Source organism: Hyperoodon ampullatus (genome assembly GCF_949752795.1).
Source record: "Hyperoodon ampullatus genome assembly, chromosome: 14".
Taxonomy (NCBI): domain Eukaryota; kingdom Metazoa; phylum Chordata; class Mammalia; order Artiodactyla; family Ziphiidae; genus Hyperoodon; species Hyperoodon ampullatus.
The window spans coordinates 16,574,658-16,592,757 of NC_136927.1; the positions used below are offsets into that span (position 1 = coordinate 16,574,658).

The 18,100-nt window shown below is 49.8% G+C and overlaps 1 protein-coding gene across 3 annotated transcripts in view; it reads left to right on the forward strand.

Annotated features, from left to right (window-relative positions):
* Positions 1-15,035: 15,035 nt before the first annotated feature.
* NAPB (NSF attachment protein beta) overlaps positions 15,036-18,100 on the forward strand; it is a gene marked incomplete at its 3' end in the record, with an annotated part of 36,877 nt that continues 33,812 nt past the window's right edge. For all 3 annotated transcript variants that reach the window (XM_079719870.1, XM_079719871.1, XM_079719872.1), the window contains exon 1: positions 15,036-15,208. In XM_079719870.1, coding sequence (XP_079575996.1) covers positions 15,111-15,208 — 98 coding nt within the window. In that variant the 5' untranslated portion in view covers positions 15,036-15,110. The remainder of the gene's footprint in view (positions 15,209-18,100) is intronic.

Here is an 18,100-nt window from a genome sequence, read left to right on the forward strand (position 1 = left end):
CATTTTTTCAGACTCCTCCAGCTTAAGACAGTCCATAAGCCAAGGTGCCATATTTGGGGGTAGCATGTCCTGAACCCCATCACCTGCACCCAGAAGCCTGTAAGAGCTCCCTATTTTTTGGGGGGCGGGTACGCGGGCCTCTCACTGTTGTGGCCTTTCCCGTTGTGGAGCACAGGCTCCAGACGCACAGGCTCAGTGGCCATGGCTCACAGGCCCAGCCGCTCCGCGGCATGTGGGATCTTCCTGGACCAGGGCACGAACCCGTGTCCCCTGCATCGGCAGGCGGACTCTCAACCAATGCACCACCAGGGAAGCCCAGAGCTCCCTATTTTTAAGACACTCATTAAGGTGGGATCCTGAATGGGGTTCTGCTCCAGAAAAAGAACATTAGTGGGGCAATTGATGAAATGTGGATAAAGTCTGTAGATTAATAGCATAATACTGCTGATACAAATAATCAATAACCAATCTGTAATAGGAATAGAAAAGAGTTTTATTTGAGCCAAACTGAGGACTGTAGCCTGGGACTCAGCCTCTCAGATAACTCTGAAGAACTGCTTCGGAGAAGCATGGTCTTCAGCACAGTTTTATATCTTGTCAGAACAAAGAACATCAACAAGTCAAGGATACATTCCTTCAGGGTTTCAAAAAAAAAAAAAAAAAACTGGATCAGAATGTATACAGAGAGTCAGTACAGCCTTGGAGCCTGGGAAGGGAGTCTTATTATCAAAGGAGTCCCAGCATTGATGTCCCAGGAAGGAAGGCATTTATCTTTACCTTCAGACATTCTTTACTTCTGGATAGCGTGCCTTTTTCTTTAATGATTAAAGCAGATATGCAATGTATGTTTGATGGGCCACAAACAGGCTGTTTTAATTAGCAGAAAATTCAAGTCAAGTCATGTATAAGCCAGCATGACTACCTCTTACCTCAATATGTGAACATTTCTTCCAATAGTAAGTGAACTCCCTGGTTTCCACCGCTGTACTGGAGTTATGCAGGATGTTAGCATGAGGGGAAGTGGGGTACAGGGTATATGAGTACACTACGCTATTCTTGTAATCTTTTTGTACGTCTGAAATTATTTCAAAATAAAGGTTAAAATGTTCAAAAATAAATAAATAGGATCTTGAACTTTGAGAAGCAGCACAGTATGGCGGGAGAGGCACAAGCCTTGCAATCTGGCTCTCCTGGGTTTTCGCTGGGTTCTGGGAGAGTTGGTTAGTCTCCCCAGCCTCAGTTTCTTCATCTGTAAGATGAGAACGGGGAAAACGACTAATCTTGGATTGGGGGGGAGACAATCAACGTAGGCGAGGAATCTGTTTCTCAAGCCAGGCAAGAACACCCTCCATGTTATTCTGCTGTGACTCTGAACCCACACGCTGAAGCCCATGGCCTGCCGGACCCCAACGGTCCTGGAATCCTCTGGCATGAAAGTCTGCTAGGACCTGTCACGGTGTCCTCCCAGTCCCCACAGCCTTACAGGGCTTGTCCAGCTGGGGGAGGTGACAGCTTTGGAATACCTGAGCCCGGGCGGCCGGAGTGCCATTATGAGACAGATATGGAAGGATTGAGAGTGATGGGCTGGATGCTTGGGCCTGGGTCAGCTCAGCCCGCCCTGGACATCTGGGTGGACAGCCACCCTGGACATGCCATCAGACTGTGGACCTGAGGAGGGGAAGGTGACGTCCCTGAGCTGTGTTAGAAAACCCGTGAACACGGGGCGACACGCACACCAAATAGATCTGCTTAAGAAATGTGGGCCTTGGCGACACCCATAAATTAAGAGAAAATGGGACTCTGGTGATTTCTATGGAATGAGAGGAAAATATAGACCCTGGCTATGTCCGTAGAATAAAACTAAAAGAAGTCTTGTCGTGTCACTCCCGGAGTTCTTGGGCTCGTGGCAGTGTTACTCCAATCCGTGCCTCCATCTTCACATTGCTTTCTCTGCCTCCCTTGGTCTCAAATCTGTCTCATCTTTCTCCTATAAGAACATCAGTCTTGGGGCTTACCTGGTGGCATAGTGGTTAAGAATCTGCCTGCCAATGCAGGGCACACGGGTTTGATCCCTGGTCCGGGAAGATCTCACCTGCCACGGAGCAACCAAGCCTGTGTGCCACAACTACTGAGCCTGCGCTCTAGAGCCCGTGAGCCACAACGACTGAGCCTGCCTGCCACAACTACTGAAGCCCATGCACCTGGAGCCTGTGCTCCACGATAAGAGAAGCCACTGCAATGAGAAGCTCACACACCACAATGAAGAGTAGCCCCTGCTCGCCACAACTAGAGAAAGCCCACGCAGCAATGAAGACCCAATGCAGCCATAAATAAATAAATAAATTTTATTAAAAAGAACATCAGTCTTATATAATCTCATCTTAACATCCTTCACTTCATTAGATCTGTAAAGACTCTGTATCCAAGTCAGTTCCCATTCACAGGTACTAGGGGTCAGGACATGGCCGTATATTTGGGAGGTAACACACTTCTACCCACCAAAGCGCCCACGGTATAAGAAGAAAATTGAGAGCACAGGGTCATGTGTATTCATTTCTGTGCCTACTATAACACAGCACCACCAACTTGATGCCTTAAAACTATAGAAATATATTCTCTTGCAGTTCTGGAGGCCAGAAGTCTGAAGTCATTTTCACTGGACCAGAATCAAGGTGCTGGCGGGGCCTGTCCTCCCCCAGAGGCTCCAGGGGAGAATCTGTTCCCTGGCTCCTCCAGCTTCTGGGGGCTGCCAGCGTCCTTGGCTCGTGGCCTCATCACGCCAATCTCTGTCCCTGCAGTCATGTGGCCTCCCTGCTCCTGTCTGCCTCCCTCTTATGAGGATAGAGACACTCAGAGCTTCACTGGAGAATCCGGGATGTCTGCCCACCTCAAGATCTGGAACTTCATCACTTCTGCAAAGTCCTTCTTTACTGTTTAAGATTATATTCACAGGTTCCTGGGGTTAGGATGTGAATATCTTGTGGAGGGATGTTATTTAGCCTATCACACTATGACTAGGGGAAAATCAGAGGCTGATTATATCCATGGAACAAGGAGAGGACAGGGGCCCTGGTCACATCCCAGGAAAGGGAGAAGGGGAATGAACACATCCGAGCAACACAGGAGGAAATGGGAGGAAATAGGAGGCCCCGTCAGTTCTATACCTAAGGGAAAAGTAGGAGTTCCGGTCATGCCTGTGGAATGAGGAAAAAGCAGGGCTACGGTTCTCCCCAGGAGTAAGGATGCAGCAGGGCGTGATCATGGACTAAGGGGAAAACGACATCCTGGTCCCGTCCACAGAAAGGGAAGAATTGGGGCTGGATGACATCCATGGGGCCAGATGAATCAGGCAGCAGTGCTCCATCCATGAATCAGAGGGAAAATACAGAGGACGGATTGTTTCCATAGTTGAGGGGGAAACTGAGGCCTTGGTCATGTCCACGGTAGGAGGGGAAACAGGGGCTTGGTTAAGATCATGGAATAAGGGAAAATAACTGGAACACGCTGCAGGGGAAGGCAACAACTTATGCCCATAAAATAAGGGGAAACCGTGGGCCTGTCACGTCCATGAAATATGGTGGGAATAGGGGTCTCTGTCCACAAATTTAGAGAAAAATATTGAGACTGATAAAATCCATAGAAAGGGAGAGTATGAGGCCTGATTGCTTCGTGGAGTCATGGGACAGTGGACCCCTTGGTGTCCAGCAGTGAGAAGAAAAGAGAAGACACGGCTATGTCCGAGGAATAAGGGGGAACCCACAGCCTGGGCAAGTCCATGAAGTCAGAGGAAGGGGCCTGATCACATCCATTAACAGGGCAAACAGGGAACCTGGGTGTACCCATGGGATTAGGGAAAGGAGGATCTCTGGACCTTTCTACGGGAAAGGGGAAAAACAGTATAAAGGAAAAACTCAGCTTTCCACCTGTGTAGGAAAAACCCATTTCTCCCTGACTGTGTCTTTGTTTCCCATGAATTTCCTTTGCTACTCCCACGAAACACACCTTCTGACACTTCTGGTTCCCAAATAGGTGGGTGTTTTCCCCACAACAAGCAACTCCCCGTGACACTGGCTGGATATCCTACAATTCAACTCCATTCCGACACCATCTACCTGGAGACGGCATCAGACCCCACAGGGTAAGGGTTCAGGCCTGCAGGATGCCCCCCGCCCCCCACTTCTAGGACAACCGCAAGTCTAGGTCATCACCTGTGCTTCTGACCGACCGGCTGGAGATCGGAGGTCACCATGACCCCCTCCTCGGTTCGATTAATTTGCTAGTGAGGCTTATAGAACTCAGGGAACCATTTACGTAGGTTTACCAGTTTATTATAAAAGGATATGATAAAGGATACAGACAACCATCCAGATGCAAGAGACGCGTAGGGCAGGTGTGTGCGGAGGGGCATGGAGCTTCCACGCCCCGCCCAGGCGCCACTCTCCCAGCACCTCCATGTGTGCACCAACCCCGATAGTCTCCGTATCCCATACTTTTGGGATTTTATGGCAGCTTCATCATGTAGACATGATTGAACTCCATTTTCAGCGCTTCTCCCTTCTCAAAAGAAAGCCGAGGTAGGGCTAAAAATCCCAAGCTTCCGATCATGGCCTGGTCTTTCTGGGGACCAGCTTCCATCCAGAAGCCACTCAGAGTCACGTCATTAGAACAGAAGACACCCCCGTCACCCAGGAAGTTATAGGGTTCAAGGAGCCCTGTGCCAGGAACCAGGGGCAGACACCAGTATGTATATTTTCTATTATCTCACAATAGGGAATTTGGTTATGTCCATGAGATAACTAACAGGGAACTAGAGGCCCTGGCTCCGTATCTGGCCCAATCATGTCCACAGAACAAGGGGAAAATAGAGGACGTATTTATTTCCATGGAATAATAGGAAAATAGGTTGCTTGGTTACAGCCAAGGGGTAAGAGGAAAATAGGGAGCCTGACTGTTTCCATGGAATAAGGGTACACTCGATGGTTATGTTCATGAAAAGTGAAAAATGGGAACCCTGTTCTTGTCAATAGAAGAAGGGGAAAATATGGCCTGGTTATAGCATGGAACCATAGCAAATATGGGGCCTGTGTATGTCCATGGAACAAGGGTTGGGAAGGAGGGAATGCAAAGGGGCATGAGGAAACTTTGGGGGGTAGATGTGTTCATTTTTATGGATTGTACAGATGATCTCATGGGAGATTCGTATGTCAAAGCTCATCAAAGTGTGAGTTTAAATATGTGAGTTCATTGTAGGTCAATTATACCTCAAAAGAGCAGCTTGGATGGATGGATGAGTGGGTGGGTGGAGAGGTGGATGGAAAGAGAGATGGATGCATGAAGAGATGGATGGATGGATGCATGGACAAATGGATGAATGAGTAAGTGGACAGGTGGATGGAAGGACAGGTGGATGAATGGACAGATGGGTGGATAGAAGGATGGATGGACAGTTGGGTGGATGGAGGCATGTATGGATGGATGGATGAGTGAGTGGGTGGACAGGTGGATGGATGGATGGATGAAGGGTGTGCAGGAATAAGCACAGAGCTTCCTGTGGAACAGGCACTCAGACTGGAGTCCCCCTCCTGCCACCACCCCTTTCCCTGACTGGTACCCGGGCCACTGAGTGGGAAAGGGCTGCCCCTGCAGAGCCTTGCGGGGGCAAGGATGAGAAGAGTGAGGTCTGCACCTTGGCCCCTTCCACCTGCCTGGACCCAGGCTGCCTTCTCATCTGCTGCCACGCCACCCAGAGGAAGACAATAGTTGGTTCTTAAGAAAGAGGAAGCATCTTTCCCAAGAGTCCAACAAACCTGATCTCCTGACTCACAGGCTGAACCTGGTAGCAGAGCCATGGCTGCACCAGTCACGGTGACAAGAGGATGGGATTCATCTCAGATGTGCCGTTGGCTGGTTGTGTGTGGGTCAGGTAGCAGGGATCCAAGGGGGGCCCCTCTGTGAGCTGCACAACTTCCTGGTTTTGCTGTTGCCCACCGGGCTTGGGATTTCTTTATCAGCTGCTCCCAGGGGAAAATAAGCAGGAAATGAAACTGCCTTAGCACTCAGCAGAAAGGCTCTGCTTGTGTTGCTGGGGTCTGGAGACAGGAGTTTCCTAGCTGTGGCTTTTAACCCACTCCCTGGTCCTACCTTGGTGATTGTGGTGTCCCCCACCGCTGCTGCCCTCATCCCATGAAGTTCTCAGGGCCTGCACAGATCACCCTGGTCAAAACCTCTGCTCGTCGTGTTACACTCTGACTGGACATCTGAAGTGGGCTGCCATTGCTCCCCAAAGTGGCGGGGGTGGGGGGGACCTGGAGGTCCTGTAGCAGGTGGGAACCCATGCCCTAGGGTGCCCGGCATGCTCCAGGACAGGTAGCCAGGTAGAGCATCCCCTGCCCAGCCAGGCTGGGTCCAGACATCCGGGCTGGTCAGTGGTCAGTCTGGTCTCACTGTGTGGCCTGGGCTGCTGTGAAGGGGGGCACTGCCCAGCAGGGGCCGAGGTGGGGCAGCCTCGCCACTGTGGCTTGGTCATTGCTTTACCTCCTGAGTCTCTTTCTGGGACTGTAAAATCGGTGTCATAGGAAGCTGACTGTGAAAGTTAAATGATAAAAGATACAGAAGTGCCAGCATGGTGCCTGGGGCAGGGCTTCAGCTGTTTTAATAAGAAGGAGGAGGTGAGGCAGGTGGACTGGCCCTGGGCTTCTGGCCATTCCCTCCCTCCATCCCTCTGCCACTGCCGGCCTGGGCCTGGGACACGGGTCACAGTGTCACGCTCTCTTAGGGACCTGCGTCTGCTCCCGAGCCTCTTCTCTATCTGCGGGAACAAATGAGCCCTTGCAAACAGCAGGCTGGCTTCCTCTGGGTTCTTCTCTCCACCGCCTTTTTGTTTTGTTTTGTTTGTGTTTGTGTTTGACAAGCTCCTCCTTTTCCCCTAAATAGTCCTGATCTGGCCTGGCTGCTGACCTGGATGTAACCCAGGCAGGATGCCAATCTATTTGAGGCTCACCCTGCCACCAGAACCCTTCAAAGAGAGCCCAGCAAGGAGCAGCCCCGGGATGGAGGGGTGGCTGCCCCGCACGCTCCGGGCGGAGGCTGCAGGGGACACTGCCAGCTGCCAGTGGCAGCCCTGATCCCTGGGCCGCAGCAGAAGGACGTGGCTGACCCTGGCCGGAGAAGCCTGCTGGTCCCGGGGAGCAGGCCAGCAGCAGAAAGCCAGCCGTGACGAGGCGGAGCTCCAGATGGCTTGGAGCTGGCACCACCTCCAAAGGCCCAGCGGACGTTTGCTTTTTCCAGACTAGGACACCTGAGAAACCATGGGACTCAGAAGGTCAGAGAGGTCACAGGGCCTGGCATTCTGTCTCCATGGGACTTCCACCTGGGGACCGAGGGTGGCGGGTTTGTCACACGTCGTTGTCCTCTGTCACATTGCTTTTCTGCAGACGGTGTCCATAATCCTGCAATGTTGGTTTACCAGTTCCTAAGCAGGCTACTCCACTTAAACAGCCATCAGGCCCCATCCTGAAAGCAAAGAAAAGGCACCCATGCCCCGCAGGCCTCTGGCTACTTCCCTGCTGTCTTTCTGGTTTTCTATGAACAAACTACTGTCCTCCTGAGGCAATGAACAGCAAAAGCTGAAGAGGACCCAGACTTTGCTGTAACCTTCAGTTCTTCAAGTCCTTTGTCCATGTTTTCTATTTGGTTGTTTGTCTTCCATTGATTTGTAGAATTTCTTTACCCTTAATAATAATTATCTGAGGGCAAATGTGCTGCAAATATCTTTTTCTGGGTTGTGGTTTTGTCTCTTCGTTGGAGTCATGCAAAGTTGGTGAAAATAAATCTTTAATCTTAAGGGAGTGAATGTATCGATTTTTTGTCTTACGGTTTGCAGTTTTGGTGTCTATTTAGGAAATCAAGGTCATAATGCTTCTTTCCTGTATTTTCACTTAAAACTTCTTAAAGTTTTAAAGTTTAGCATTTCACATTTATGTCCATAACCATCAAGACTTTTTTGCATGGTGTGTTTGCTAATGTTTCTTTAAAATTTTTGTGCTCATGTTCCTAAGTGAGACTGGCCTAAAATGGTCCTTTCTCACACTGACCTTTTCTGGTCTGGGTTTCAAGGTTATACTGTCTTCAGACAATGAGCTGGGGAGTCTGTCTGTCAGGGTCCCAGCAGTAAATAGGATACAGTAGCAATAGGAGGGCTTATTTATGGGGTTATCTACAACGCTGCAGGGGCAAGGGAGCCCAGGGCATAGGGCCATCATTTGCTACGGGATGAGGGGAGCCTCAGCTGGCCACCTGGTCAGGGGATGTCCCTTACCTTCTGCCCTCCACCACAGGCTGGGCACCTTTTTGGCCAGACACAACAGGAAGTCAGAGGTCAGGGCCCCATTGATGGAGTCCGTACAGGTCAGCACCACAGGACAGACACCTCACAGACGGGTGGTGAGTGGAGCTGGGGGCAACGTGATCTGACATGGGGAGATTTCTCTGTCTTAATTCTCAGGAAGAGTTGCTAGATTTTTACTTTATCCATTTCTTTTAGGGAGTGGGAAAGAGAGATTCCCTGATCTGACTTCATTTCATTGTCTTTACCAGATACCCTCCTAATGTAGTCAATTCTCATCATTCGAGGTAGTTCTGTTCTGTAAAGTCAGCACAAACCCTAAATTAACAAAGACCGAACCATCGCCATCCCAGGGTAACATAGGTTTGCTTCCCGTGAGTGTCTGGTCACCCATCAGTATGTCACCATCTTGTATATGAAATATATCGTTTTATTTGACATCTCGTTGACTCATTAACAGGGACTCACAGCCAACAGCCTTGTAACTCGTGCCTGAACGAAGCTTATCCCACAGGAGGGCATGGCCCGCCTTCTCCCCTGAGGACGCTAGACAGCACTTCAGCACCAGGCCCGGGGGCCGGTTTAAATAGTGAAATCGCCAACAGAAAGTACAAAATGTGAAAAACATAGCACTAAATAGACTATGAGAAGGACAGTCATTTACAACACGAGACCATCGTGTGGACTCGTCCTTGCGTGCATCGAGCACGCCAATATCTCCTGCTCTGCACACATCTGCAAATGACCGCAAAAGTGCCCTGGGTGTTGACTTTGGTTACAAATAAATGTTAGGGAATAGGCACAGTTGCAGGCACAGAATCCGTGGACAACAAGCATCACCAGTGTTTCCCGATCCCGTCACCAGTACAGAGGGGCGGAGTGTGAAGAGCGGGGCGGGCACCACACCCTAGAGAAGCTGAGTCCACGTGACAGCTGCTGGGAAAACCCTTCTTGCATTTTGGGACAGCCCTGAGTGTTTTGGTAATAGCCAGATGTGACAAAACCCAAATATGCCATAATGGGGAACAGATACGTTAAATTCAGTGCAGTGAACTATTACCCATGAACAATCAATTACAAAGACTTGTAGCAATGTAGAAAATGCTTCTTTCCTAAACAAAATACAAATATACACCCTAATAATTCCTGCATATTTGTAGGTTTAAAAGATAAAGATTTTAAATTTTTATTTTATTTTATTTATTTTTTTAACTCTTATATTAGAGTATAGTTGAGTAATAATGTCGTGATAGTTTCAGGTGTACAGCAAAGTGACTTAGTTATATATTTTCCCATTTAGGTTGTTACATAATATCCAACAGAGGTCCCTGTGCTATACGGTAGGTCCTTGTTGGTCATCCATTTTAAATATAGCAGTGTAAAAGATAAAGATTTGATAGGAAAACATATTTGTGAAAAAGAAAGTCTCAGGTAGGTAGAAATATGGGTGAAAATTTTTTTCCTAAAATTTCCTTTAAGGTAGCATTAAATAATAATGTGAAAGGAGGGACTTCCCTGGTGGTCCAGTGGTTAAGACTGCACTCCCAACACAAGGGTCACGGGTTCAATCCCTGGTCAGGGAACTAAGACTCAGTGCAGCCAAAAAAATAAATAAATAAATATTAAAATAAACAAATTCCATTAAAAAAATAATGTGAAAGGATATCAGAACAGTCCAGGAAATAAACTATTTTTTTCCCTTTAAGCCATTGTGCCTGTAGCTCAGAACCATAACTTTGAAAAGAATTATATTAAGCCGAGAGAAAAGAGAGGTCTTTGAACATATCATATGAATAAAAGTTGTGTCATCTTTGTTTTTATGCCTATTTGCCATATTTAAAAGCATCAAGTTAATTTCAAAACACGTTTTAGAGTTTCATATAGATTAATTAGAAGAATAACATTAACAACAGTACTATTTTTTCATGAGTATTTATTTTAACTTAAAATTTTCTATGTTTCCTATAACAGATATTGTGTATTAAATTAATTTTACCTTTCCTAATTCTTTGTTCTAAATTTTATAAAATAATTTCTTAAGGAAATGTTAAATAACATTAACAAAGCTGCCTTTGGGAATATTTCTAGAAATTTTGACATGGTGTGAAATGTCTAAAACATACACATACCCAAATGTTGTTTCAAAAAGTAAAAACAATTGTAATAAAAAACACAGATCCAGTGATTCCTCTGAAGCTCCCCATTCAATTGCTCTTGCGTTTTTTAAGTCCTTGAGGAAAATGAAAAGAACCACTGGAAATAAAGTAATTAAATTCTATCCTTAATGCTGCAAAAAGTACAGAAGCCCAACCTCATCAACAAGAACGGAGAACATTTCTCGTCCTGAATTTGTTACTTTGATGCTTTTGGATGAAGGGCCTTCTGGAATGGCTTCCTTTTCCCCTCTGTCTAAAGGGGAGCAGTGGATGGGGCCTGGCTTTGGCTGGCTGCCTCTGAGCCACTCACGCTGCAGATGGAAGCGAGGCCGAGATGTCCTTGGAGGAGGCAGCCGAAGACGGGGCAGAGCCTCTCAGGGCTCCAGGGCCCTTGGAGGCAAGGGCGGCTCCCAGCTTGGGGACTCCTGCTTCCCAGCTTTGTCAGCACAACCAGAGTGGACCAGGGTGGGGACTGTCTCCCTGGAACCTAACTGTGGAGGTTTTAACATGTCTGCAAAGCCTTTAAGACCCTCCCCTTGAACACGGGTGAGTGATTTCCTTCCGGGAAACGGAAGTGATGCCTGGAAACTTTGGAGACTAGGTTAAAGGTGACGGGGCTGCTGCCTGGGTGCCGGGCCCCAGCACCTTTGGCTCTTTGGCCACCACGTGAGTCCAGAGAGAGCCTGCGAGGGGCCACATGAGTCTTCCCACCCCCGGCACCAGTTGAGTGGGAAGAGTCGACCTCAGCTCTAGCTACACCCTCACTGAGAGACCCCGAGTGAGACGCCAGGCATCCCAGGCAGTGCCTCCACCACGGGGGATGACGTGACAAATGGCTGTTGTGGTTTTATACCACGTTGGAAGTGGGAACCAGAGCCCTGCATCTGCAGCGACCCACAGGTGAGAAGCTCGGCTGATGAACTTGTGATGAGCATGGGGGCCGGAACGCACCTACGGGTCCTCAGCGCACACTCTCCCTGTCCGGGCTGGTGTCCTCCCAGAAACAGACCTCGAGACAGGGATTCTAGTGAGAGCAGTCTGTGGGAAGGTGACACCACTAGGCAGCGCCAGTAGGGGTGTGGGGACAGGGCAGGGAAGGAAGCCAATGCAGGGCACCTAACAAGCTATCTTCTCCTTTTGGCAACAGGGGCTCATTCCCACTGAGCACCTTGGGGGAGAGTGTAGAACATTCCTCAGCTGTCCTACCAGAGGGTTATTTATCCTCCAACTTCTAACAGTCATTGATTGAGGGCTGCTCTCAGGAGGCAAAGGGGCATGAATTCCCCTGTTCATGAGGTTAATTACTTCCCCCTTGCCTCCCGCAGCATCCAATCAGAGCAGGCTGGAAGGCCAGAGAGAACCGTCAGGAGAATTGCAGGTGCTGGCAGTTGGGAGCAGCAGGGACAGGAAGATAGTCACCGTCAGAAGTTTCCTACTGACTTTGGAACCAGAGGGTGACACTAGGTGAGCTGTACCTGGCAGCTGCCGCCTGGCTACTGAGCAGTCAGAGGCACCCTGAGGCAGGCCGCAAGGGCGCCCGCTGCCCCCGCAGGTGCTGGCTCCACACAGGACCCCCATGCTGCAGCCCCTCTGCGAGCACATGCAGACACCACACCTAGATTCCCACGTGGGTCACGTCCTGACCCGCCTTTCCTAGAGCTGCAGCTGTCACAGGGCCTGTGTCTGCCTTTGCAGACCACCTCTCAGGTGGGTGGGTGGACACGACATTCCACCTACTCCTGTGTGTCCGTCACCTGACCTGCTCACAGGGATAGGCCTGCAGCTTCTGCCTGGTTCCGTCTCGTTCGGGGTGAAGCTCCTCTTTTCCAGCTCCATCTTCTCAGAAGCTCTGAAGCCGTCTTCCTCTTTTCTTCAAAGTGTCCAGAGCTGCCGAAAGGCAAGGTATGCACAGGCCAGTGTTGTCCACTAGAACTCTGTACAGTGATAAAACGGCAGCCACTAGCTACATGTGGCTGTTCAGCAGTTGACATGTGGCGTGACTGAGGGGTGAAATTTACATTTCATTTCATATTATCTGATCTAAATTTAAGTGGCCACCATCCTGGCTGGCACAGGTGTGGGCCACGGCTCCTTCGGACCTACTCCAGGGCCTTGCCCCCTCCCTGGTCCACTACAGCTCCTCCCTCCTGCTTTGAGGATCCCTCCTCCGTCCCTCTGGTCAGTGCTCATTCTGAGAGGTCTGTCCCTCTGCCCTGCTGGGAGAAGAAAACACGCACTTGACACAACAATGAAGGTTTGATGTTTTTTTCCCACAGGGGTGTGGTCTGGGGGGAAGGCTGGGAGTGCCCGTGAGAAAGAAGAGACTGAGCGAAATACCCAGAAACATCAAAACTGTCCAGATGTCCCCCCGCCACCCATCACGGCAAGTTCTGGTTTAGAGAAGGCAGTCCATCCTGCCTCCTTCTCTGCTGACTACAGATTTGAGAATCTAGAATTGCATGCTTCAGAATAGTGGTGTTCCTTCTTAAACGCACACTTCCTAGACTCCAGCTCCACGAGATGCCAATACAAAGAGCGAGGAGCTTAGGGCTCAGTATTTCTTGAACATCCTTTGGGAACTGCTTTAATCAACACACTCACGCTGCACTTGGAGTTTTCGAGTTGGACCCTCCACCAGATCCCCACAGACTGCTCTGTTCCTCGACTGCTCGTGTCCACTTTTTGCAGTTTTTCTCTTTACTCCTGCATTTACTTCCTCTAATATCCTGCTTCCTTCTTCACCAATACTGCTCCAGATTAGCTTTTTGAAGTTAGAATAATGCATGTAGTAAAAGTTAATAAACTCTGCCTGAGGATCTGAGGCTTCCTTCCATCTCTAGAGTGGCTGCACTGTAGGGACTCTGTGACATATGCTTTAGTGACCTTTCTTTTTAGGAGTTTGACCCTTCTTGCCTTGCTCTCTCGGTTCAGGCTTCATTTGCTTAGATGTATTTTGTGTGCCAGTGCCCACAGTGTATTTATTAATAGTTTGAAAATCACAAGTTCTCATTTGGCAGCGATTTTCATATTTGCTTCACCACCTCTGCTTTAGCATTACCAGTGTAAATGGCCTAGACTTTGCATTAAAAAATAACTCCCTCTGTCCTTCCAGGACAGGCCTGGAAATCGTTGGCACAGGGTAGTGTCTATCTACGGATAGTTCTCCTAGGAGATTTTAAGTTCCTGGCAGGCAGAACTGTGTCCCAGGAGACCCACTCCACACTATAGCCAGCATTATGTAAAGAGTAAGAGAGCTCGGGCTTCCCTGGTGGCGCAGTGGTTGAGAGTCCGCCTGCCAATGCAGGGGACACGGGTTTGTGCACCGGTCCGGGAAGATCCCACATGCCAGGGAGCAGCTGGGCCCGTGAGCCATGGCCACTGAGCCTGCGTGTCTGGAGCCTGTGCTCCACAACGGGAGAAGCCACAACAGTGAGAGGCCCGCGTACCGCAAAAAAAAAAAAAAAAAACAAAACCAATAAGAGAGCTCAATGGCTCACATCCATTGAAAAGCATTCAGTCAATAAAAACAGAGGATTATGCACATATCCCATATATGCAAGTCTTCTTTAACCAAGGAGGAGGACCGACAGAAAGTTACAATATGCGGAGACTGAAAAACAACTCTGAATTAAAAAAATAATAAATTTATTTATTTATTTTTGGCTGCGTTAGGTCTTCTTTGCTGCACGCAGGCTTTCTCTAGTTGCGGCTAGTGGGGGTTACTCTTCCTTCTGGTGCACGGGCTTCTCACTGCGATGGCTTCTCTTGTTGCGGAGCATGGGCTCTAGGATCGCGGGCTCTAGAGCACAGGCTCAGTAGTTGTGGTCCACAGGCTTAGTTGCTCCACAGCATGTGGGATCTTCCCAGACCAGGGCTTGAACCCGTGTCCCCTGCATTGGCTGGCAGATTCTTAACCACTGCGCCACCAGGGAAGCCCCAACTCTGAATTTATATTGGGGCAAACGTTTCCTTCTTAAATGCCTTGCTCTGAAGATAAACGTGGCTCCTCCTGCTGCTAGAGCTGGAGGGTGGGTGGGCGGGGCATGGCAAGGTTATTGCAGCTTCGTCCCTGGACGCCTTACATCACGCTCGCGGAATTCGCGTGCAGTGAAGCTTTCCAGCCTGCCACCCGCCGTGTCCTCATCCACCCCGTTGTCCCCGCGTCCCCGTCCATCCCCTGGCCACGGTCGTGCTGGACAGAGACTCCTGATCCAACGTGATGCTTGAGTTTGAGGCGGTCTTCTCTGGAAGCCACGGGCTCTTTTCCGTTCCCCACATCCTTAGAAGATTAACGTTCCCCTTCGCAGAGGGCCCTACAGAGGGTCAGGACCCCCGCCTCGAGACCCCCGACGCCCGCGGGCTCTGCGGCCTTCTGGGTATGGTAGTGGACGCCTCGCTCGCTCCCGCCGCCAGAGTGCGGCCTGGACTACAACTCCCGACAGGTTGCACGCCGCGCCTCCGCGCCCCGCAGCTGCGAGAGGACGGCCCGGGTGCGGCCTGGACTGCAACTCCCGACAGGCTGCGCGCCCCGCTGCTGCGAGAGGACCGGGAGGCGCGGGAGGCGCGCCCGACCCGGAGAGAAGGTTGTGGCGGCGGTCGCGGCTGGCGACATGGAGAACGCGGGGAAGGAGCGAGAGGCGGTGCAACTCATGGCGGAGGCCGAGAAGCGAGTCAAGGCTTCCCACTCCTTTCTCCGAGGGCTCTTTGGGTGAGCGGGGGACCGCGCGTGCCCTGAGCGGGGGTCTCCGTCCCTGGCCGGCGGCCCCCCAACTTCCCTCGGGGGCCCCCAGAATGCCCCAGGGGCCCTCAACCCTCACACGCCCTCCAGAGATTCCCCTAGGGCCCTTCGGCGCCCCCTAGAATCCCCAGAACGCCCCAGGCCCCCCCCACGCTCCAGGGATCTCCTAGGACCCCCGGAGTCCCCCACCTGCCCTCCAGGGATCCCCTGGAACCCCCGGAGCCCTCCCCACGCACACCCTGGAACCCCACGGCGCTCCAGGGGCCCCCATGCGCACTCCAGGGATCCCCTAGGACCCCCGAAGGCCCCCACCCCCGCGCGGTGCGGTGTCCCACCGGCCGCGCGGGTGTGCGTGACCCTCCCCACGGCGGCCACACCGGTTTGTTATTTAGCCACGAGTGAACCCACGCAGCTCGGGAGACCCGTGTGGGCGTGAGGCGCCGGGGAGTGGCGGGTCCCGGACCCCCAGCCCCAGCGCCTGGCCCGCGGTCTTTTGGGGGCGTCGGGCTGGCGGTGGGGCCGCGGCAGCCGCATTCCACCACCCGGTGCCCGTGCGTCTTGCGCCAAGTACAGGTTTAATAAATATCCGTGGGAGGAATGAGTACGTTTTCTCAAACTGGTGTCTTTTCCTTCACTGGAGATTGATGTGATACCCAGGGCCTCCTGTTGGATTAGGGATAACGCAACTCCTCTAAGTCTGCGTCATTTGGGAATCCCGTTAATTTCCTATAATTCTTCTGTGCTCTCCTACGGAAGGTCTTAAATTCGGATTTCCCAAAAAGCAGAGCCTGCATTGACAGTCCTTGGAAGAATTCTGGGCGGTTGAATATGTGAATGATTCAGCTGTTTAGGATGAGAGAGGCAGAAAGTTCGTGGTGGTTTACTCTTTTTCCTTTTGGAAGTGAAAGGTCCTCGGCCAACACCCAGAGCATGTTTTTATTCGGAGAAGGACCGGGGGTCCGTATTTAACTGTTGCACTATTAGACGCAGTTTTATTTCTGTACAAAATCGGTTTGGAATCTGCTAGTCTTGCCACCTTCGTTCTTTTGGTAATACTTTACCGTTGTTGATAATCTCCAGGAAATGCTCATATGCAGGTTTCATGCAGTGCACGTAGTGCAGGGTGCAAAGATGCAGAAAGGTAAGGTTCCTGTCCTCAAAAATCTCTCGGGGCGTTTATCCCAGCTGGTTTCTAAATTTCTCATGTGATGTGTGGTCTGCATTGTAGCAGTGAATTATAAATTTGTTCCCCTTTAAAAGTTATGACAATACATAAGGAGCACTGCATGTCATAGCGCCTCAAGTTGGGAGGTGATCCTAAAGGCACAGCGTTTCAAGTCCAGATGTGCTTCCCTGGAAGAGAATCTGTAATTGGCAGAGGAAAAAAGCCGAGAGCACTTGATGCTTCTCAGGGGCGTGCTCCTTTCTGTGAAGAGGTGTTGCGTTATTGTTTTCGTGAAAGTAGGCCAGGTCTTGAATCAGTAATCCTTAAGTGATTTTAAAAAGGCCTTTTGTCTTTTTTCTCCTTGGCTGTTGATCACCTGTTTCATTAGCAGGCTGTATAGGAAGACTTCATCCTCACCATTGACACTCAGTTTGCTTGAAAGTCATTGCATCCTAGGTCTGACCTGGATCCAGCAGGTCAGTTTATTATCCTCGCTTTGGGACCTCGGGCAAGTTCCTTAGCCCCTCTGTGCCTCAGTTTCCTTGGCTATGAAATGAGGGTAAGAGAAGTATATCTCATAGTGAATGAGGGTTTTGTGAGTATATGCTTGTAAAACATTTAGTCATTGAAGATGGGGATTATGAAATATTAATTAGTATCTTCATCAAAATTTTCAGGCCCAGTTATTTATCAAGGAAGCAGCCAGACAGATCAAGTAACTTTGCCAGGATTTCGGAGCCAAAGACCTTTTGGACTGTATCATTGGTCTTTTAATGAAATAAAGTATTTGAAAGAGCTTTGCACCATGTAAGGGTTATTTATACTATGGACGACTGTGTTTATAGTAATACTTGGCTCCAGAAAAACTTGGGGAAGAGGGTACTCAGAGTTCTGTGAGGTTTAATAGCGTTACATAATTCTTTGAAGCCAAAAACCAGGCCTAGTTTCTCTGTCAGTGACAGTGGGAAGACAGATTCTGTATCAGTTTCAGTTGTTCAGAATCTGATGTTACATCTAGCATCACTTGCACCTGTCATCACCCTTCTAAGCCTGGATATATGTTACTCCACCCTGTCCCCACTCCCTTAGCCAGAGAATTTTCCCATCTACGTGTTTTCCTTTATTTAAACCACAGTGTAATCTATCTTCATGTCAGGCTCCTTAATTAACAAAACATACCTGCATGAGTATCACCAGTATCACCGAGCCCATCTGTTTAAGAGCTGACAGTGCTTTAAAGGGGGCAGGTGATGCTGTTTGGGGCTGTGGCAGCCATTACAAGGTGCTCAGTGTACTTTACTGCAGATGTTTCACACCACGGACTCATTATCCCAGCTGCAGGTTAAAACCTGTTAGAAGTTCGTCCCCTTCACTCAGTGTTGATCCACCACCCACGCTAGTTTTGTGGCAATGCTGTATTCTCACTATTGTTCTGTAGCTCTTCCCTTTTGGTTGCTTTCAGTAAAATTAGATGAAAATATGCATTGTGTATTCCCGAGAAAAAGTCAGTCATGCGTTCTTCTGTGTGTAAGGCACAAGTCTTCTGTGTGTAAGGCACAAGTCTAGGCTTGTCTGCAAGATGTCAGTGTTCCTTCCCCGCGTCCCACTGCAGGAAAGGAGCTGCTGGGATGCAGCCATCACAAGAAGCCACTGTTGTGGTGGTCTTTCTGTTTGACTGCCAGTTAAACAGTGATGTG